The sequence below is a fragment of the Xyrauchen texanus genome, chromosome 4, assembly GCF_025860055.1.
Source record: "Xyrauchen texanus isolate HMW12.3.18 chromosome 4, RBS_HiC_50CHRs, whole genome shotgun sequence".
Classification (NCBI taxonomy): Eukaryota; Metazoa; Chordata; class Actinopteri; order Cypriniformes; family Catostomidae; genus Xyrauchen; species Xyrauchen texanus.
Window position 1 is genome coordinate 30228977 of NC_068279.1, and position 23551 is coordinate 30252527.

The 23551-nt window shown below is 38.5% G+C and overlaps 1 protein-coding gene across 1 annotated transcript; it reads right to left on the minus strand.

Annotated features, from left to right (window-relative positions):
• Positions 1-2150: 2150 nt before the first annotated feature.
• LOC127643293 (Golgi phosphoprotein 3) lies at positions 2151-20578 on the minus strand. Its single transcript, XM_052125972.1, has 4 exons — positions 20106-20578; positions 11110-11241; positions 9271-9385; positions 2151-6253 (listed from the first exon to the last, which is right to left on the minus strand). Exons 1-4 carry the CDS (start codon positions 20322-20324, stop codon positions 5829-5831), a joined length of 891 nt encoding a protein of 296 aa, XP_051981932.1. The 5' UTR covers positions 20325-20578; the 3' UTR covers positions 2151-5828.
• Positions 20579-23551: the final 2973 nt, after the last annotated feature.

Sequence of the window (23551 nt, forward strand, 5' to 3'; positions counted from 1 at the left end):
AGAAGAATGGCAATGGGGAGTCTAAAAGCTGACTGCCTTGACTGACAACAGTGTGCATTTCTCCCCTCTCATCATTAACGGACACAAACAAAGGCATGGATAACTTAGAAGAGAACACTTCCGACGGCTGAACACATTAAGTCAAGTCAATCTGAACTTAAGGTAGAGCTCAAACGGTAGCGCGAGCACATGAACGTGCAAGCGCGGGCAGATACTGTAGAACCAGAATGCTACAAGAACTCGTAAAAGTAAACGAGGCAAAGCGGTCTTTAAAAAAAATGTATGCATAATCTTGTGCAAAAATTGTGCTTTAAATGAGTTAACTTGAAAAAATCCTCAAATAAAGTGCTTTAATAAAGAATCCCCTTATTATGTCCACTAACTTTGCACCCTTCCATCAGCTGCTTCAGTAAATTACCAGCAGTGCTGAAAACTGACAGAAACAGGAAGAATTGACTGAACTATTGACCACTACTTTTAAAAATGAGGCAGGATCTAAACATGTGAGGAACCCGATTTAATTGCGAAAATATGAATTAATCATAATATAGACGAGCTCTTATTTGGTAGAACCAAACCAGCATGACTAAATTAGTGAAAATCAGCGTTAGTCATAAATTAAATTAAAGCCTTGGCATGAGTTCACAATCGGACTAAAACAGCCCCTCGTTTCATGCGCGCGAAGTTCACTCCGTGAGTTTGGAGATGTTAAAACAATATAAAAAAACTAAAACTTACCATCCATGCCATTACATCTAAATATGAGAGCATACTGAATTTCCATTCATTGAAAAACAAACAAACATTTGAATCCAAATCAATGAAATCCGCTGCGATCCACACGTCGAATCATCCAAAAGCGAGTCAAGAGGTGCAAATAGTCATATGAAAAAAGTACAAGATGCTCATCAAACGGCTAAGCTGTTTTCGTCTGTCATTTATTGTAAAAATCGACCACCTTTCGGCCAACTTTGACAACTCTTTCACAAAGGATGTAGAGGTAACTGGGCATGCTATTCGCTTTGGGAATGACGAAGGTAGTGGGAGGAGCATGTGCACTATGGCGTAATATACTTGTTTAATTAGGTGCTGGTTTGGTGTCTGTAAATACAAAGCAGTTGTTAAATGGCTTGTGGCGTATTGTGGTGATCTTTTATGAGCTACATTTGGCATTTTTAAGTTTTAGAGCAATGTCCTATTTCCATTTTACATCCTCTTCAATGTAACGATGATGTCAAGTTGAGGTCATGCAGAAATTGTTGCTTTGATTTTGCAGTTAAGGGGTGATGTTATAAAAGGACAGGCATGTATATGATGAACCATTCTATTGTCAGAAATGGTCTCTCTGGAGTTAAACTATGAACCAGAACCTTGGAATCCCCAGTTGAGGTTTGTCTAGGCATGGGAAATCAGATCATAAAAGCCAGAGCTTAAAACTCTCAACTCTTTAAGGACTAAATTTGCCCTGCCTTTAGCTCTTTCATTGTCTCTCAAACACTATCACTTCCATTTACTACATGCCTTTAACAGTCAAAAGCATTGCTTTTGTGAAGAGCTTTATCACGGGTATGAGAACAATTCTTTTTCTTGGGTAGAAGGAAAGGTTACAACGGTTTTGTTTCAAACCGTAACAAAGCATGTCTTAGAACAAAATCAGCCTTCTTCATGCACAATTTGTTTCGCTCTTGTTGATTGTGGCTTTAGTTTTACTTGATTACAGTTAAATACTTATTAATTTTGATATGTCACTTATGTGAAATGTCACTTGCGCAATACAAGTGATTGGGGATGAAAGTGCAAGTAATTTATGCTCACAGATACCTTTTTAGCACAGATACCCAGAGTTTTTCCACAAAACATCAAATTTAGAATTCAGATTCATTGTTCTCTTCAATTGCAAGACTTTATAGAAGCAATGAGGTGGAAGGGATTCTTAGGCCCAGGTGGTTTTGATTTGGGAGGTGCTTATGCACCTATAGGTCATTTATTATTTCAAGGGAAGCCAATTTTGAAGACAATGTAAGACTGCTGAACCCAGAAATTGGACCATTAGTCATGCCAAATCAAGCAGAAGAGTTTTTGTATTTGAAAGAAAAAAATTCATCATAAAAAATATTGAAATGGAACATATTAATGCAGTGTAACACTGAAAAAGCATGCAATGTCTTCAGAGTATGCACCCCTTTATACACTTTAAAATTTGACCATTGAAAAGACAATACATTTAACTCAATTCGTCTTGGTTATGTCTGTATGAGCTTTCCACATTTGGATTGGAGCACGAATTTGATTGCCCTCGTCTCATTTGTATTGTCATTTTGGAAGGATAACCTGTTCTTAGTAGTGCTTCTATGCAACTTCTTTCCAACAGCCTTCAGTGCTGATATTTTTTTAACCTTCTCTGACAAAATAATCATCACTATATCAAGTTCCAAGGGCAACTCTTTGGTCTCCATGACAGCAGAACTGATTTGATTTGCTGTTTTAGTTGAGACCTCAGAAAGTCAGTTATATTGTGCAGTCGAGCAATGGAACAGGTGAATTAAAAGGTCTTCATTAGGAATTTAACCAAAATAGATGAATGATTTCTAAATATTTCTTGTGTTGGTAGGTTATAACAGTTAAAAGGTTACAGTGTATCTTATTCTCACAACACATACTGCATTACAACGTTAGCTAGTTTCTCATATGTGGTGCAAATAACAGACATTTTCACTTTAGATTTTTACGATTCTGACATGATACAATTTTTAACCACAGCTGGCTGAATGTCCAGATATCTGCAGACACCAGACAGCACACCCAGTCAGGAACAATAATAGACCAAACTCAACATTATATAGCATTTGAGAATACATTTCCACTGTTATGGGGAAGCACTACTAAAAGTAACAAAAAAGAAGAGTGTAACATTACAAGAGGCCTCACTGTTTTGAAACTGTGATGCAGAATAAAACACTGTTTACTCTCAGAAGAAAAAAGTACTCATTCTAAATGATCCTTTTGGCAATGGACCTTTTTTCTCTGAAAAGATGAGATCAAAGATATCATTATCACTCCTTGTGTTTTGGTATTTGCAACAGCGATACCGTTAGACATACTGATGGATGTGCCATTAAGTGAAAGATAAAATTCAAGAAAATTATTGTCTGCCTTGTGAAATTAACATGCCTTGAAATAAATTGCTATAATCAATTCCAAATTGTTGCAAATGCATAACTTTCAGATACCATAGCAGAGGTAACAGGGGACAGCATCTAGAGTTTGTGTGGAAATATTAGACCTTTGTCTTTGAATAATTTAAAACTATATGGGAGAAAAACATCATACAACAAATCCCACGCGTCAAACAAGTTCATCTTCGCAAATGAGGCACTTTCAAGACCATAGTTTATTTCATAGTAATAAGAAAGTATATACATTGGGCTCCCTTTATAGTGAGTTCTAAAGCATTTGATTTTCCTTTACTCGGCGACACTGTTCTGACACCTGAAAGCCCCTCCATGTCACAGGTCGACTCTTTCAAACAATTGGTGGATTTCTCAAAGACATTGCTACATACAATTCAGTATTGTAATGCAAGCATTAACCATCATTGAGAAAGAAACAGAGCAAAATGAAAGCAAGTTGATATAAATTATTGCTATAAAAATTCATAAAAATCAACAAAACACATGACCGCTGATCAAAGGATTCAAACAGATTTCCATAGTGTAAAAATAAAATTAAGACATGCCTGTGCTATCTTTTACATGTCAGGCAAATGTATAAAGATTGATACAGGGCTTGCTTACTCTTAAAAATAAAAGGTGCCACAAAGAACCAAAAAGGGTGTTTCATAGCGAAGCCATAGAACATTTTAGTGAAGGGTTCTTTGAAGAACCATTTTTTTTCCTTAGTGCCACAAAGAACACTTTCCAAAGGTTCTTTGTAGAACCACAAAAAAATGGCACCAATTGACCCAAAACCCTTTTATTTATTTATATTAACACATAAATTAAAGGGTTAATATTAATATAATTTAATTTGTGAAATAAAACCAGAGAGGAAAAAAATTCCAGGAGTAAAAAGAACCTTTTGTGGAACAGAAAGGTTCCACAGATGGTAAAGGTTCTTCATGGGACCATATACCCCGACAGAGTACCCTTAAAGAACCTTTTTTTTTTTTTTTTTAAGTGTAAGCAGCATGTATACACAAGAAACTATGTACAGATTAAACCCAACTGTGACAGAGCGCAATCAGAGTTTGTCCTGCTTATCTCCTTCTAATAATAATAGTATCAAAAATATACTGATTCGAGATAATGGAGGAATCTGATCTTATATTCATACACACACGCATTCACGCACACACACACCCTTTAAATGGCTGTGATTCTTTTTAGGCCTAGGTTTGAGTTGAGAGCACAGGACAATGTAAATGTCAGAAGTTACAAACATAATTTTTTGACTTTAAAAGCTCCGCCTCCACCATTAAACATATGACCTGTACACACCACTACATAATCACTCAAATCAATTAATCGATCAAATAACTGTGTGCTATACAGGTGTTTATATTTTTAAGGGGGAAACAGAATTCTTTAAATTTTATTCTTGTGGTCCCTCTATTTTCTGGTAGGTATGAACAAAGAGTCTACGGCTCAACAATGCTTTCTGAATCTAGCTCCATTAATGCCATGTCACAAAGAGCTACAGTAAATATTGCATCTTGAGCGCTACCCATCATGTAACCAACCTCAGGCACATAAAAGTAAAATTCAGTTCAAGTTAGTGAAAAGGTTTTAATTAAAATAAAAGTCTAAAAGGTAGAGTTTGAAGCATTTGTAGGGTGTTGATCAGCAGAATGGAAGGAATCTGGATGGGACATTAATCAAAAACCATAGAGAATTCTGATCTCAAAATGAACACAAGCTTTGTTAAAATAAATTATGCCAACTTAACATGGAGTAACGGTTCTCCTTGCATATAAACTGCCAACTCTCACCCTGTAAAGACAAGACCGGTCCCCTGAATTGCCTGCACTTAGTTTCCACTCAGAGTTTGGATATACTGGCCATCCAATAGCAATTCTGTTGAGACAGCACGTTTGGGCAGCTTTTTTTGGTTTCAGTTGTGTGAACCTGAAGCCGTCTAGCTCTACCTCACTCGCCACAAACTACTAATTGTTATCAAAATGCGATTTAGTCCTTGATAATATTTTTAGTTTCTTTTCTTGCTCCATCAATATGAAAACAAGTGAAAACAACTTGATTTAGATTATATAATAAATGATAAACTGCAGTGTACTTTATTTTCTTGTACATCTCTTCAGATGTACCATATGTAGATACTGCTTTAGTGTAAGTGTACACAGCTTTTCTCACATATTGCAATTACAATGAATCTATTCCAATTTAATGCAAGAAACTGAAGACTTGAAGAAAAACCAATGATTCCTGCTCAATTATAAAATCTGTTAGGTACACAACACAGATGTCGAGGTAAGAAAATTATGAAAAAGAAGACTCTTGATCCAGTGACGCAAAAGTTAAATGTTCCAACAGTCTACGGTGAATAGGTACTTATTTGCATTAAACTAAACCAACAAACAATGAAAGTAGGAGAAAGTAAATCTATGTGTGTTCTTTTTTTATCCCCTTTCAAGCAAAAGAGAGCAAAACAATGGTTATTCTTGCAGAGAGAGGAGCAAGGAAGGGAGATATCTACAAGGAAAAAAACAGTTTCAGAACTCCGTTTTGATAAACCAGGACAATAATTTCTCAAACCTGTTTATACCAGTCCAAGTGTTTTATTTTTTTTCCAGGTTCACCAGAACTGAAGCAGCTTCATTTGGTGAAGGCAGCCACAACAGCCCAGAGCAGCTCATTGGTGTTGGTCTTCATGCTTTCACCCTCAGGTTCCAGGTCCAGAAGTTGTCGTACTCTCTTCATAGCCAGATCGTACTGGTCGTCCAGCAACGGGGCAAATGCGTTTTCTAGAACATCAGAGGAATGGGCGAGGAATATAAGGGCCAAAGCACGCTTGTCCATTCGGTGAGGGTCGTTCACCCACTTGTCCAGCACGGCCTCCTGCACCTTCTTAATAAGGCGCTGCTTAATGTTATTGTTGGTAAGCGGGTGTGTGGTCATGTCGAAAAGAAGAAAGTTCTGTTTCTCGGTGGTGAGGACACCCTTCTCAACGAGATTCTTGGCCAGGCGCTCACGAACATTACGTAGCTGATAATGCAACTTTAGTGGGTTCCATGTCTCTCCTGCGAAAGACAAGGCAAAAGACTTTCAACAACAAACATCTGCTTACATTCACCAATTTTGTTGTTTTCAAAAGGCCAGAAAATTTAACTATTCTATCATAGTTAATATGACTGCTCTAACACTTTGCCAGCATTCTTTTATAGAAATATTCCAGGTTCAATAAAAGTTAAGCTCAATCAACTGCATTTGTAAAAATATTGATAACCACAAAATATAACTCATCCCTTGTATATTTGAAAAATAAATAAATTAATAATGAAAATCGCAGTTACAATCAGGCATTTACAATTAAAGTGATTGGGGCCAGTCCATAAACATTAAAATGCATATAGTTTCAAAAGAAAAGCCACAATATGTGGTAACATGATTTTAGTGAACAAATCTCTGTTCTACATGATTTTAGTATGATAAAAATTGCTTCTAGGTTTTACAGGCATTGTGTCGCCATGGCAACTGGATATGTCTTTACAATGATAAGATTGATATGTGATTTTATCAAAATAATATCATGTTTTTATGTATAATGCTTACATCTTGTGTTTTTACTTCTGAAACAAAGGTTTTCTTACCCAAAGATGTGATATGATATTTGATATTAATTATCATCATCATATGAAGACATTAAGGCCTAAAATTACAATACTGAAAATAATACCTTTAGCATAAATCTCCATAACAGCCATGAAAATGTTGGACATAAGAGAAACAGCTTCAGTAAGGGCTGTATATTTGGAAATTGCACCCAAGAAAAGAGTTGGCCAATTAACTGAACAAATCAGGATTTCTCTTGCTTGCAACCTCATGCTGATGTTGCCAAAATTTAAAAGAGGATTTAAAAAAATATCCTCATGAATTTGATCTTGAGCTAATCTACTGAGCACCACCAACTCAGTCACTCAATTCACCCCTTTCAACAAAAGTGAAGAACAGACATACCAGGATCAAAGCAGGCTGTGGTAGAGCATTTTCTAGTCATCAACCAGCAGTAAATCATGACTCTGATCTAAATCTGAGAAGATATTTTTGCACTCGCTAAACGAGGACGGCAGCAGCTCCTCTCAAGATTCTTTGAGCTCACTTTTTGACACTTTGGCTCTCCATATTCAGTCACTTCCAACTAAGCTCATAGCCACAGTAGGTACCAGAAATCTCTCTATAAATCAGCACTTCAGACTTAATTGAGCTAAGCCACTTCACAGAGAGCATTTTGTGTGATGATAACTTGCTGTGCTAAACAGCGAATAACAGTCAGCATGATAAAACCCACTGCAAGACGTTTTGTCTCTTTAAGGTTTTAAGTTTAGTCTTTATGCACTGCTGTTACAGCAAAGCACCGCATCAACAATACATTTCAATACACTCACTGTCAGACATTAAATCCTCTGCTGAGAGTAACGTTCCTGTATTTGTGAGGTACTGTGGAGAGATTAAAGTTATTTGCTGATTCTGTCTAAATGGCAGTAATAAAGGCGTTTGAAATTGCTTGATGTTGTGTACCCGCAAAGTAACAGTTTGCGCTTTTGAATGTACAATGAGGATCGCCCTGAAGCACACAAGTCAATTTGAAGCGCATCATTCAGCATTCAGAATGTGCGTAACGGTTTTGTGCTGCTCTATTATGAAACCTTGCTTACTTCTTAATTTTAACCACCTTTTCCCTAGGGAAACAAATGTGGGTGCGACTTCTGCCAGCAGCTGTTCTATAACTTTCGCTAGCTCCGGCCGAAAATATTTTAAACACCGTTTACAGCTGGTATTAAGATGCGTTTCAGATGATCTGATTGCAAATGGTCAGTGCTATATACATATAGTTGTAAACGGGGTGCAAAACATTGTGTAATTGGATCACGAAAAACACATCCAGAGGTAGTCAAAAAGCTTGTGGCCACATCACATTTAAACGCCATACTGATGCATCCCGGACGGCAGCAAACACGACCTCTCACTTGTCAATCACCCGCAGCCCACCAAACAAAAGTTTAAATGTGTGGATTTAAAAGGAAATGAGCATCCGATCGGACAACTTGAAAAAGCGATTACAAACCCAAGGACGAGAACTTCCTCAGTGTGCCTGTCTGATATCAATATGTAGAGGGTCAAGATGACAAGCGCAAACACATCTGAATCTGAACTAACAGATACTCAGTTAAAAACGGATAATTTTGCTCTAAATGTTGCGTTTGTGCTTATATTACATTTCAGCTGCATCAGGGAGAAACAGTGCACCAGTTATGTTTGAGCTTTGTCTTTATGACATTTTTTTGCAGTTTATTATTCAGTAACACACCGACATGGTGACTGATATATGTCATGAAATCAGACACCCTCTCCTCAAAATCTTAACACTGCAATGAAAGAATGAATGGATGTATGCCGCAACAACAACTATGTTAACTTGAAAACGGAAGTAACGCCCACATTTTCACTTAGCATCACGGGACGTAGAAAATAGGTGGATAGTTTTGCGCAATAAGATGTTATAGGTACTTAGCCTAATTATTTGTTGAATATCCTTTAGTTCTGTTGAAGTGCTGTGCTTAGGGTCTCTATATCTCTCTGAAATGCATCTGATCGGGGTCACGTGAACATAACATGGCCTAACTATACATTGGTTCCTTTACATAGGCTAGTCGACTAGTCGTTCATTATACTGTGAAAATTGGTAGTTTTGCACATCCCTAGTTATTACTGAAATTGTGATTCTTCTTCTCTGATGTCCTGAGACACACTGGTTTGGTTCATCTATACTCAGATTCAGAGAAAACTGAGAAAGATTTAATAATCCAAATTTGTCTGGATGATCCAAAAAATGTCTTAATCCTTTTTCTCAGATTCAGTGTTAGTGTTGTTAGTGCATTCTGGCTTTTTAGGGAAGATTGGTCGATTCACACTATTGAAAAAAGAAAACTAGAGTGCTGGGTTCATGCTGTTCTTTAAAGTCAAGGCAATACTGATGTAAATGGAATAAATAATGTACAAGATCGGGGAACTCAAATGATCTGTGTAGAACTCTGACCACTGAGCAGCTCTATCCAGTTCTGCACGGTCTCAGGCGGTTGAGTGTCTTTTATGTGTTTCAGAGCCTCGTCCAACAGCACATCCCCCGTTGGAGCATCAGACTTGCATATAACCTGAGAGAGAGAGAAAAAAAAAATGTCACTTATCACATTAAACATTAACAAAACCTAATGCACAAAAGCACTAAATTGACTTACATCAAGGCAGTGAACTCAAGAGATATGAAAAAAAAAAAAAAAATGTTAAGGAGATGGACTACTGAACACCAAAGGGCTTTACCTCAGATTTTAAAGATAATACATTATAAACAGATATTACATTACATATGAGTCCATTTAAATAAATAAAAAATAGCACCAGCCAACACTAACCGCAAAATAGGTCACTTGACATTCAATTAATATCAAACAGCACCCTCTTTTGGTAGGAACAGTCATACACTCTTGTAAAAACTGACACCAGTGTGCTGGATTAACAAGCGCATAAAGAATACACCGAGAATTTGTGCAATCCAGTAGGTGTCTTGATTTACATGATGCCAAAAGATGAGATCACACATGATGAGAAACTAAAGTTACACTACAAATGCAAAAAAACTATAAGAAGTCACATGAACTTATGCCATCATGAGTGATAAAGATATGGAGTTAGATTCTGGAGTTCCTGGAGCAACATATTTGTGCGTGTTGACGGATATCATAAAATGTACATTTGCTAAACAACGGTATTTAAAAAACCGGACTGAGAATCTCACCTGCGTGTGCACATCTCCTTTCCTCCTCGACTGCCTGTCAGACTCGTCAATTTGCGCAACACACACACAGTGGAGAAAATGTCAGCGAGAAGCAAAGCGAGAGGGTCTGACATAAGTGAGTGTGTGTGTGAGTTAAAGCAGTGTTTCTTAACTGGTGTGTAGACCTTAGTTAACATTACTTACAGGCCCGGTTTCAGAACAAAATCACTGAGGGTGCTACTGAAAATAGTGGAGGTGTCGTAATTACATATTTTTTATAGATTAAATCATGTTTAAATACTAATTTTTTTTTTTTTTTTTTAAATTGTACGAACAAAACATTTATTGCTTCGTTTTCTTTCCCCACGGGTCACTGAAAATGACAGCAAAATGCTGCGCCTGCAGATTAGGACCTACTGATTTGCAAAATCATATGCTTTATAATTTTGATGCAGCATTTTGTGTGTTCAAAACATTATCAACCCGTTTACGTGCTCATGAGTCATGATGTGGGTCTCATCAGTGGTTTGTTTGGCATCCCATTCAGCACACAACTGAATAAAACAGGATGCATGACACTGAGAAATGATTACTTCCAGAATAACATTTGCATACAGGTGCGAGGGACTTCAGCATTTTACAAATAACACAAAGAACAAACATTTTCCTCTCTTGCTTGGTTTTGCACACGTGTCCCCTCCGTGTGTGAATTATGTGAAGACCTATTGGGATTTTACTAAAGTTCACCACTGCAAAGGCATGCTCGCATACTTGGACACTGAGTGACTGGCTGGGAGTGAGAGATGCTTTGCTGAAGCAACAGAGCAAAACACAACATTAGAGATCTTTTATGTTATTATGAGAAATGTAAAAAATATTTTCAGTTCATTAACTGTGGTTGGACAAATTAGATGGGCCGCCACAGTCTAAGTAATTAATGGGAAACACTGAACTCTCTAAGACTGTTAATCAATGATTTTGGGTAGTTGTTAGCATATTGTTGTGCTTGTAAATGCACTCACTGAGGATGAGATACATCAAAGGAAGCGACTCCCTCCCTTATTTATGATCAATTCTAGAGTGAAGAAAATATTTTTCTCTCACCTTCCTGGCAAGGAGGCTTTTCCTCCTCAGGCCACAAGCTTCCAGCTGCAGTCTCCCTCGTAAGGCCAGTTCAATAAGCATGCAGCCCCTCAGGCCAGATGAAATGCAGTCATTCCAGAAGGAGGTGTAGCCCTTGTGAAAATAGAGATGGAATAAAGTCAGTATACATTCCCCTTCAAGAGTTCAAAGCCCAGAGTAGCTAAAACCTCTACCCATGTAGAAAGCAGTACATAAAACCCAGAAAGCTGCTGATACATTACAACTATAACCCAACTTCAAAGTAACTCAACTTCAGAGCCTGCATAATCAGTCTTACAGAAAAAATAAAGCAAGCTAATTGCAAAGCATGCATGGATAGTTATGATGTATGCAGTGTCATGCTTGGCAGTGGAAGTGAGGGATGATCTCTCGGTTATTAACAAGGCCTGCTTTGTGAAGGTCTAGCCTACTGTCTCGCAGACCACTGCTGTTAAACAACAGGCCTATTTTAAGGTGCTGGCAACATAGAAAACTCTTTGCATGTGAGGTGGAGCAACAAAATGACTGGAAGAACAATGCTAAATAATTCTGTGTTCTTAATGACCTTTTTTTTTTTATCTTCATCCAGACAAGTCAATTAGTTAGGTTGACTAATTTAGATGTACTCCAATTTAGATATATACATGCATTTTTAGTTTCTGTTCCATTCTGTTGCACTCCATCTAGCTGCTTTTAAACACAAGAATGCAACCCATGTAAATGCCACAAAGGCTGTTTAAACAAACAAACAAACGAGAGAGATTTTCTCACATCTGACACAGAATGCGTAAACAGAAAAATCAGCAAGAGATCAGATTTTTTTGCATCCAATCTGAACATCTAACAAATGTGGTTTTAAATCAGATGCATATTTTCGAAATCTGGTCATCTGACCTACATCTAAACATGTACAGTATCTCACAAAAGTGAGCACACCCCTCACATTTTTGTAAATATTTGATTATATCTTTTCATGTGACAACACTGAAGAAATGACTATTGAGCTTGTATAACATTGTAAATTTGCTGTCCCCACAAAATAACTCAACACTCTGGCAACAAAAGCGAGTACACCCCTAAGTGTAAATGTCCAAATTGGGGCCAAAGTGTCAATATTTTGTGTGGCCACCATTATTTTCCAGCACTGCTTTAACCCTCTTGGGCATGGAGTTCACCAGAGCTTCACAGATTGCCACTGGAGTCCTCTTCCACTCCTCCATGACAACATCACAGAGCTGGTGGATGTTAAGAGACCTTGTGCTCCTCCACCTTCCATTTGAGGATGGCCCACAGATACTCAATAGGGTTTAGGTCTGGAGACATGCTTGGCCAGTCCATCACCTTCACCCACAGCTTCTTTAGCAAGGCAGTGGTCGTCTTGGAGGTGTGTTTGGGGTCGTTATCATGCTGGAATACTGCCCTGCGGTCCAGTCTCCGAAGGGAGGGGATCATGCTCTGCTTCAGTATGTCACAGTACATGTTGGCATTCATGGTTCCCTCAATGAACTGTTGCTCCCCAGTGCCGGCAGCACTCATGCAGACCCAGACCATGACACTCCCACCACCATGCTTGACTGTAGGCAAGACACACTTGTCTTTGTACTCCTCACCTGGTTTCCGCCACACACGCTTGACACCATCTAAACCAATACGTTTATCTTGCCCTCATCAGACCACAGGACATGGTTCCAGTAATCCATGTCCTTAAGCTGCTTCTCTTCAGCAAACTGTTTGCAGGCTTTCTTGTGCATCATCTTTAGAAGAGGCTTCCTTCTGGGACGACAACCATGCAGACCAATTTGATGCAGTGTGCGACGTATGGTCTGAGCACTGACAGGCTGACCCCTGTTCTAAGTGGAACCTGTCCTGTTAAACCGCTGTATGGTCTTGGCCACAGTGCTGCAGCTCAGTGTCAGGGTCTTGGCAATCTTCTTATAGCCTAGGCCATCTTTATGTAGAGCAACAATTCTTTTTTCAGATCCTAAGTGTTCTTTGCCATGAGGTGCCATGTTGAACTTCCAGTGATCAGTTTGAGGGAGTGTGAGATCGATGACAGCAAATTTAACACACCTGCTCCCCATTCACACCTGAGGACTTGTAACACTAACGAGTCACATGACACCGGGGAGGTAAAATGGCTAATTGGGCCCAATTTGAACATTTTCACTTAGGGGTGTACTCACTTTTGTTGCCAGCGGTTTAGACATTATTGGCTGTGTGTTGAGTTATTTTGAGGGGACAGCAAATTTACACAGTTATACAAGCTGTACACTCACTACTTTACATTGTAGCAAAGTGTAATTTCTTCAGTGTTGTCACATGAAAAGATATAATCAAATATTTACAAAAATGTGAGGGGTGTACTCACATTTGTGAGATACTGTATATCTGATTCCCCTTGACAATGCGGTCACTGTTAGTGTTTGCGTACAGAAATAGCTTTCTTAACAGCGTGTACTTAAGCAATGAGTAGGTGCTCACACAAAAACTCAAAGCTTCTCTTGTTGAGGCAGATATTTTGACTGACTTTGAAATTTTCTGACTTCTAGGTCTTAGCCACACTTCTCTTCTGACAGATATTTAAATCATTAAAGCCATACTTACCATGGGAGCAGTAAAAATTGGCTTTCGCCTAATTAATTGCAATCGTGTGCAATTTTGCCTACTTTAAAAATATGAATTTGCACAAGGCCATTCAAAACCTGAGAGTGAACTGTGACAATCATAAGGGAAAGCAATTAGTAATGGAATCATTTGTGTATGGGTGGGAGATTAAATGTAAACAGATAACAGATACAAGTCGTGTCTTCAGTGAATGTAAACAGGCGTGACAAAAAAAAAGATTGGATCTGTGCATTAACCCTTGCAGTGTAAAAGCTCCCCAAGAAACACGTATGTTTGGTGTCAGGTGAAACAGAAACCAGCCTAATTATACATGGCTGATTAGTGAAGACGTTTAGTCGACCAGTCATCAGGCAACCTACCACCTAGTCGATTGTGAAATGATCAATTGTGAGTCAAATTTGAAGTTTTTAAGCTGACGTTGGAGTAAATTCTGTAAAGTCTGAGTCAAGTTGAGTCTTTCGTCTGTCACCAAATGTTACATCTTTCATAACTTTTTTCTTTCATTTCTTAATTTCTGACATTTGCTCAGACAACCCACCAACTAATTATTTTGAAAATAAAAGCATCCAGAGACTATTTAGCCCATAAAGGCAAAGCACTAATATTCAAATGAATTTGAGCCAATCACCTTTTAAATATAGACATCATCTGTTAATCAACTCGATAATGCGCCTTAGCTGGACCAGTATGAAAAAGTGTTTTTGTGTGATCTAAACTAAAGCACAAATTATGATACCAATGTTGTCAGACTTTATTGCCAACTTGGAATCTGTTATTTGATGGTGATCTTCACCAACCATTATGGAGAATTCCATCTTTGCCCATTCACGTAGATATGAGCTGTACTTTCATGCCACATGTTTTAATAGAAAATAGCTGCCAAGGTGTGTTCCCAAGATGGCCACAGAGAAAACTAACTTGCCTTGAAAGGGACTTTGGTGCACCCTTATTTCAAATAGGATTTTTGTTATTTTACTCCTCGAGAACTGTACATTTAAAAGGAGGTTTTTTAGGTAATTTGTTGGTAATTTTTCCAATTGTATTATATATGAAAGAGGGGGAGACTGGAAACAACAGGGGAGAAGGGGGAACAGGATTTGGAGAGGACCTCAGACTGGGAGTAAAACTCTGGTCATCCCTGATGCTACTGTACCACATGTTCAGAGCACTGCCCCAAAGAATATGACAACCTTATAAATAATCATAAATACGCAAAGTGCATAGTTTTGCCCAGAAGTCAAATACTTAAAGTTAGCCTTTATACCATTGGCCAACAGGTACTGTAATGCCTGTAATGAAGGCCTTTGCTATAAGATTCTTCTCTGAACTGTGGACTTAGATGGAATGAGTGCACACAGATCTAACCAGCACTGAATAGTGATGTCATGCAACACAGCGCGTCACAGATGTTGTCAATAGACCTTAATTTGAACTGAGCCCTGAACATTCATTTAACAAGCCTCTCTTAGCAAAACTAAATGCATATGAAAAAGCCATTTCCTTAAATCAATGAGCACTCAAGCCTAAGAAAGTACAACAAATTTTAGTTGACACTGCACAATTAAACCAGTTATGTTACATAAACATCCTGGGTGAATATATCCTGGAAGAGCTGCGATTTAATACACTATCATGGAAGTATACATGGGTACAACAACGCAAGACACACACCTCACTATCAAATAGGACAAAAGCAGATATTCATGATAATGAATGTATTATGATAAAGCTGATGTGTGTAATTTCTGTTGCAACTGCAACTTCTGCAACAATACTGCTGGTTTTCAAATAGGAACACTCCCCCTATCTTCCATTGGTTGAATAAACAGTCCTGAGGTAGGAAGTGACCAAGGCATGTCCAAATCCATTGTTTGCACCACATCCTGTTTTAACAATTAAAGGATGGGCAAGGAGGTGGCGGGAGCCAGCTGAATAGTCAATGTAAAGTTTAATGGTATAAATTAACTTAAACAACATGGAGAACAAGATGAATGAACAAACATGCAGAGCGGGCACGTCTCTCTCTCTCTCTCTCTCTCTCACTCTCTCACTCTCTCACTCTCTCACTCTCCTGCTAATCAGCCGATTCAGCGCCGGCCATGCTCCATCATGGCCTGGCCATGTCCCCCTCCTTGTCACACCTGTCTACTAAGATACCCTCCATCTGATTTTTGAAGGCAGCCTAGACGTATACTTCGCTGGTTATGAAATCCCACAATACTACGTGTGCCGTTCCACAACGATTGAGCTGAAGAAAAAAAAATAAGGTGGCCGAAGAGGCAGCTGACAGCCAATTTGTGTATAAATGTGTTTTTATTAACCTTTTCCAACATTTTATTCTATTTCTAGCATGATAGTATTGTAGTTATTAAATATTATAACACTTGGTTATCACCAAAACTCTCATGATTTTGTTCTAGATTATAAGACCATTCAGTCCAACCGAACCACAATGAAACAGATGTGCCTTTTACCTTAACTTTAGTGGACACCAGATGGTGATAGTCAGTTGCAGGTATCCTAGCAATAATGTGACATTATGCTGCCTCAGTACCCTGTCCGAAACCAGTTCCTGGAGGTACCTTCATACAAGAACGCTGTCTGTTGAGTCAATGACTGATAGGGCAGCGAGGCAACAAGACCTACCTTTGGTTTTGGATGCAGCCACTGAGAGTGAGCAGGTCAGTCAAGAGCAGAGAGCCAATCATAATAGTGGTTGTTAACTGTCAAGTCTTAGAGGAAAAGCACCAAAACTGAGTGTTTCTGACAATGGGTCAGAATGACGATGGAAATGTATCATGTTTTACAAATATAAGCTTTACAATATTATAAGTGAATCTCAGGGAACATATTAAAATCATTTAAAAAGCTATGACCCCTTTAACAATCTGTTAAATGTGTTAAAAATACATTATCAAGTTCCAGAACCAACGGACAAAATTTCCCCCTTATTATCTGTTTGCAGACAATGTTTGAACTCTTAAAATTGGTGCAAAGCATTAACATAAGCAAACTGTAGTATTGGGCCATCTCACGTTAACCCTTTTATCTTTCCTGCTACTTTCCATAAAGATAGGCAAACAAGAGAAACTCAGGGCCTTCAGTAATGCTTCCGTGAAAAAGAGTGAGATGTTTTATTTTTCTGCCTAAGACTTCAGGAATTTACTGTAAGCTATGCTGTGATCCAAATCGTTCCATCATTTACATGTAACAACAATTATTAGTGTTAATAGAAACAAGAATAAAGAGATTATAATTCATTAATAAGTAATAGATTAGAAATTATAGATTCAAATTATATTGGTCAATTTACCTTCCAGATGGATCATTTTACCAGGAGCATCTTAACTGAGGGAAGATGACCCAATGGTTCACTTTTTTTTTTAAAAGGCCAAATTTTTGTGGCTTTCTGTCACAAGCTCATTTTTGTAATATCAAATGATAGCAGACACCTTGAAATAAAGGTAGCTCTAGTATGAGACAATACATTTAAAAATGTGATAATTTTACCCCACTCTCCCCTACAGGACATGTTGTAGAACAGTAACCTAACACTTCCAGGATCAATGTTAGATGGATTAATTATGGATTAAAGATGACAGAAAAGCCGTCTATGTGCATGTCTGACATGCTGATACGGAGGCGTGCTGTCTCGTGGAACACGAGCATCTAAGGATCTCACAGCTTGTTTCTGCCTTCCGATTTTATTTTTATTGAGTGCTGCAAAATGACGAAAATCTCAGTTCAGGAGGTGCTTTGAGTTCAGTTCACTTTATTTCCACAGAGCAGTTTATTGTGAACGCAACTCTGCAAAATAATACAAACTATATAAAATAATACAAATACACGTTCACCTCGAACCATGATTTATATTTCAGTGATTATTATCATCATTATAATTATTATTTTATAATTGTTTTTAATGTCTTCATTTGTGCAAGTAATTTTCCGCCTGCATGTTTAGATGGATTATTGGCTGACGGTAAATAAAAAGGTGGGTGTGTGTATATATATACACATTTATCACTTTATTATTAATCTATTTGCTTTTTCGTTTTGTTTGGATTGCAATTGGAATTTAGAAATGTATTTGATTTAAGTTTAAATAAATAACTTAATTTTCAATGCAAAATCAATAAAACAAGAATATTCACTAATCCCTCGGCCCCGAGGTTTCCGATGTAATCGGATATATATATATCGTGAAGGGGGGAACAAACGAATTTATTCACATGATATATTTTCCTGGATAACAAAATACCCAACGGGTAGAGAATGCACAGATGACCTTTGCCAGAGAAAGTTCACAACTGTTGTAAACCCATTAATAAACACATTTTAAATGCACTTATTTTTTCCAGTTTCATTTGAACTTTTAGTTAAAATAAATAAAAAATAAAGTTCAAAGTTTAAAATCAAGGTGTTATGCTTTATTGTGTTAGCTTAACCCTAACCATGTTTACCGAAAATTATCCCATAGTACCACCTAGTGTCCAACCAGCGGTAATACCACTGCTCATAATTTTTCCAACCAAAGTATTGGAAAAAGTATTGTTTAGGAACCGTTATCGAAGTCAAGATAACGGTATTGATATAGAAAAACTTTGAACATACCCAGCCCTAGCAACACTGTCCTGTTGAATGTATGGTCAACCAAAATGTGCCTATAAAGTCCAGAGAATGGGCAAAGTTCAGTACACTACCCATTATAACCCCTAATTAAGGGTCAATCAAAACAGTTACAGCAGATAATGTACAGCCAAATAGGCACATTTTGTGCCCAGATTATAACTAGGGATGCTTCTCTTTGCCTACTTACGTTTAGTATGGGCAATCATATTTGACTACCCCTAAACCAGAGAAGGACTAATGGCACTTTTCCACTGCATGTTACGGTTTGACTCAATTGAACTCCCTTTCCTTTTCTGAGCTTTCTTTTCCACTGCAGTTTAGTGCTGCCTCAACGTGGGTGGGATTATAGGTTGATCATCATAGTTGCACCGCCTCTACTGCAGTGACATCCTCTTAAACGTCACACAAATATTACTGACCATAAACAATAATGCGACCGCTATCTGTTAGCTACTAGCTAATTGTGCTGAATAAAAGCAGTTGTTGCATAGTGATTTTACACAAGTGTAACAGTTAAATTGGCCTGGTTGTTTTAGAAGCAAGCTTTCCAGTAGCTGGTCAACTAAATAAAGTGAAGCTTTCAAGCAGAATATAGTAACAAAACGTACCATCCTCCATCGTGGACTCAAAGAACACCATAGCCGAGACCGGGCACTCTCCCTCCCATTGCCATAGATAGCGTCCATTTAGTCGAACCACTCCGGCTGTTGTGGTCCTTGTTGGTTCTGTAGTCACTTAAGTTTTTTTTTTTTACTTTTCCCTACACTGTTGGTAGGTCCGGTGGTAGCCTTGTGCAGCCAACAGCTGAGACACTTCCTGAAATACTTTTTTGTTTTGTGTAGCTAACGAGAGGAACGTCTGCACCTCGTTATTGACCACGGCGTGGTTTTGTGCACAGCCACTTCTTTTTACAATTCTTAAGTTGCGTGAACAAATGATACTGCTATCGCTGTTGCCAAATTTAAAACTAGCGGGTTGGTGTCCCGTGTCGCAAATCCAGTGACGCTGGTAGTGACGATTCTCTCCGACCAATCAGTGATCTGTAGGGTTTTGACACCATATTTAGTATCACTTCGGCTCACTTAGAACCTCAACTGAGGTGGTACTAAAAAACGTACCAGGTTCCAGGTACTATCCACAGTGGAAAACCCAAAAAAAGCCAGCATAGTGGAGCTGTACCTTGCAGTGGAAAAGCACCATAAAGGTCTTGGGGTAAAACAGCAGTTGTCATTGATAATAGGCCACACCAAAAAAATTATCCTTCTCAAATTGGGGTTTTTCAATAATTATGACCCACATATAGACATTTTTACATACTTTTGGTAGAATAATTACTCTTTAAAGACCCATGTTGTCACACTGAGCTTAACATGAAATTCTATGCTATATGAGATCATACGAGGCGGTCACTGAGGCGGCAGTCCTCACTTTTAAAGCTTTGACACTTAGTGTTATGACAGTTTGATAGGAATGTTAAATGACAACTTAAATGCATTCGATGCTAAAAGCTACCTCATTTCAAAGCAACATAATGTGTTGATTTCAACTATAACGCTAACAAGTAAAAAATAATAAAGGGGGAAAAATAAAAACATGTTGCTTTCTGATTTATCTTTTTAAAAACAGAGCTTATTTATAACGATCAAGAGGTCATGGCGAGACACAGTGTAACTAGCTAAACATCGACTACTCAAGCAGTGAAAAATATGAAAAGCAACAACCTCTCGATCCTTCAGCCCCAGCAGCAGCACTTCCTCCATCAGGGTCAGTCTGGCTTCCTTTGAGTCTCCGCTGTCATCGTCGTCCTGCTCGTCTACGCGGCGGGGCTCGTAGTCCTCTTCGCCGCCGCATCCGTGGTCTCTGTCTGCGGCTGCAGCGCTGCGCGAAGCCTCTGTGCGTCTCTGTACCAGGCCGGAGCTCCGCTGGGTCAGAGTACTCATCTCTCATCAAAGAATACTCATCAAACACTCAAAAACAAAAACCTCCCTCCCAGACAACTTCTGTCCGAGAACACACGGGCTTATTCGGTCCGATGCATAAATGATTCCCGGTGAGAATGGGAGAAATAAAAGGTGTAAATGGAGGTTTGTTTTGAAGAGAGGCCCTTAACGATCCCAACAGCGGAGCGACGGTGTAGGCGTCGCTGATTCCGTGCAGGTTTAATATGGCGACCAGCCGTGACGACAGCAGTCAGTGGATGTGGCATCTCAACACCAAAGGTTGTTAAGCTATTCGAGTTTTACAAGCATGTACACTTTTTAAAATATTATTATATTACTTATACCTCCCCCTAGCATTTGAAATGTTGTATTTGTTTTTTTTTTTTACATTGTAAATACTTTCTTCAAAAAGGAAAGGTTTGTTGGTTCTTCGCCAAGATTGTAAGTATTTCTAGTTGAGGTGTCTCGTTTATAGTCCCGCCTCTTAAAAACAGAAGCATAAGTTATCTTTTTCTTTCCGATTGAGTTTCTGTTATTTATTATCATTTTAAATTAAATTTCATTTTAAATGATACAAGTATTTCAAATAATACTTTTGTTGTAGTTGTAATACAAGGGCCTTTTGATCATAAATTCTCTCTCTCTCTCTGTAACACACAGTAATATTATATAATATAAACTAATTTTGAACCACTCCACAGATTTAGCTACTATTAGCAAACTCAAGTCGATTAGTACATCTAATTTTTGCATGACAATTATTTTTTCCAACAATTGTTTACAGGCAGATATTTGCACTTTTAATTGACTATATCACAATTCCAGTAGGTCAGAAGTTTACATACACTAAGTTAACTGTGCCTTTAAACAGCTTTGAGAATTCCATAAAATTGTGTCAAGCCTTTAGACGATTAGCTTCTGATAGGAGGTTTACTGAATTGTATACTTGTGTATTTTAAAGCTTACCGTCAAAATCAGTGCCTCTTTGCCTGACATCATGGGAAAATCAAAAGAAATCAGCCAAGACCTCTGAAAAACAAATTGTGGACCTCCAGAAGTCTGGTTCATCCTTGGGAGCAATTTCCAAATGCCTGAAGGTACCATTTTTATCTGTACAAACAATAGTATGAAAGCATAAACACCATGGGACCACAAAGCCATCAGGAATGAGATGCATTCTGTGTCCTAGAGATGAACGTAGTTTGGTGCGAAAAGTACAAATCAATCCCAGAACAACAGCAAAGGACCTTGTGAAGATGCTGGTGGAAACAGGTAAACAAGTATCTATATCCACAGTAAAATGAGTCCTATATCATCATAACCTGATTGGCTGCTCAGCGAGGAAGAAGCAACTGCTCCAAAACCGCCACAAAAAAGCCAGACTACAGTTTGCAAGTGCACATGGGGACAAAGATCTTACTTTTTGAGAAATGTCCTCTGGTCTGATGAAACAAAAATTGAACAGTTTGTCCATAATGGAAAAAGGGTGAGGCTTAAAAGCCGAAGAACACCATCCCAACCATGAAGCATGGGGTGGCAGCATCATGTTGTGGGGTGTTTTGCTGCAGGAGGGGATGCTGCACTTCACAACAAAGATGGCATCATAATGAAGGAAAATTACATGGATATATTGAAGCAATATCTCAAAACATCAGGCAGGAATTTAAAGCTCGGTCGCAAATAGGTCTCTAAAATGGACAAAGTCCCCAAGCATACCTCCAAAATTGTGGCAAAATGGCTTAAGGACAACAAAGTCAAGGTATTGGAGTGGCCATCACAAAGTACTTACCTCAGTCCAATAGAAAATTTATGGGCAGAACTGAAAAGGCGTGTGCAAGCATGGAGGCCTACAAACCTGACTCCGTTACACCAGTTCTGTCTGAAGGAATTGGCAAAAATTCCAGCAACTTATTGTGAGAAGCTTGTGAAAAACGACCCAAAATGTTAGACCCAATATAAATAATTTAAAGGCAATGATACCAAATACTAACAAATAGTATGTAAACTTCTGACCAACTGGAAATGTAATGAAAGAAATAAAAGCAGAAATAAATAATTCTCTGTACTATTGTTCTGACATTTCACATTCTTTTCTTTTCAGTTTTTTTTTATTTTCTCCCCAATTTGGAATGCCCAATTCCCAATACACTGTAAGTCCTCATGGTGGCTTAGTGACTCGCCTCAATCTGGGTGGTGGAGGATGACTCTCAGTTGCCTCCATGTCTGAGACCATCAATCCACGCATCTTATCATGTGGCTTGTTGAGCGCGTTACCGCGTAGAATAGCATGGGCCTCCACATGCACTACATCTCCGCGGTAACGCGCTCAACAAGCCACGTGATAAGATGCGCGGATATTCAGCATCCACACACAACTCACCAAGCACCCCACAGAGAGCAAGAACCACACATTATAGTGACCACGAGGAGGATACCCTGTCTGACTCTACCCTCCCTAGCAACCAGGCCAATTTGGTTGCTTAGGAGACCTGGCTGGAGTCACTCAGCATGCCTTGGATTCCAACTCACGACTATAGGGGTGGTAGTCAGCGTCCCCCAACATTTCACATTCTTAAAATTAAGTAGTGATCCTAACTGACCTAAGACAGGGAATGTTTTCCACGATTAAATATCAGGAATTATTTAATGTTTAACAATTGTGTCAGGAAATGTTTACATTTATTTGGCTAAGGTGTATGTAAACTTCTGACTTCAGCTAATATATATATATATATATATATATATTAGACACAGGTCAGCCACAACATTTAAACCACCTGCCGTATATTGTGTAGGTCCCCCTCGTGCCACCAAAACAGCGCCAACCCGGCACAGAGCAGCTATCAGAGTTACCGTAGACTTTGTCAGTTCAAACCATCTGGCTAATCCCGGTTGACCTCCTTCATCAACAAGGCATTTCCATCCACAGAACTGCCACTCACTGGATGTTTTTTGTTTTGGCACCATTCGGAATAAACACTAGACTGTTGTGTGTGAATATACCAGTAGATCAGTAGTTACAGAAATACTCAAACCAGTCCGTCTGGCACCAACAATCATGCCATGTTCACATGGTTGATGTGAACATTAACTGATGCTCCTGACCCATATCTGCCTAATTTATGCACTGCTGCCACACAATTGGATTAAATAATTGCATGGATGATTATTGGTGCCAGAAGGGCTGGTTTGAGTATTTCTGTAACTGCTGATCTCCTGGGACTTTC

What these genes read in the sequence shown, in the direction of transcription:
- LOC127643293 (XM_052125972.1), bottom strand. Translation starts at nt 20,324, where the DNA reads ATGAGTACTCTGACCCAGCGGAGCTCCGGCCTGGTACAGAGACGCACA. An exon ending in AAAGCCTCCTTGCCAGGAAG is followed by an intron (nt 9,386 to 11,109) that starts GTGAGAGAAAAA and finishes TCTCTCTCTCAG; the next exon opens with GTTATATGCAAGTCTGATGC. An exon ending in CTGGATAGAGCTGCTCAGTG is followed by an intron (nt 6,254 to 9,270) that starts GTCAGAGTTCTA and finishes TGTCTTTCGCAG; the next exon opens with GAGAGACATGGAACCCACTA.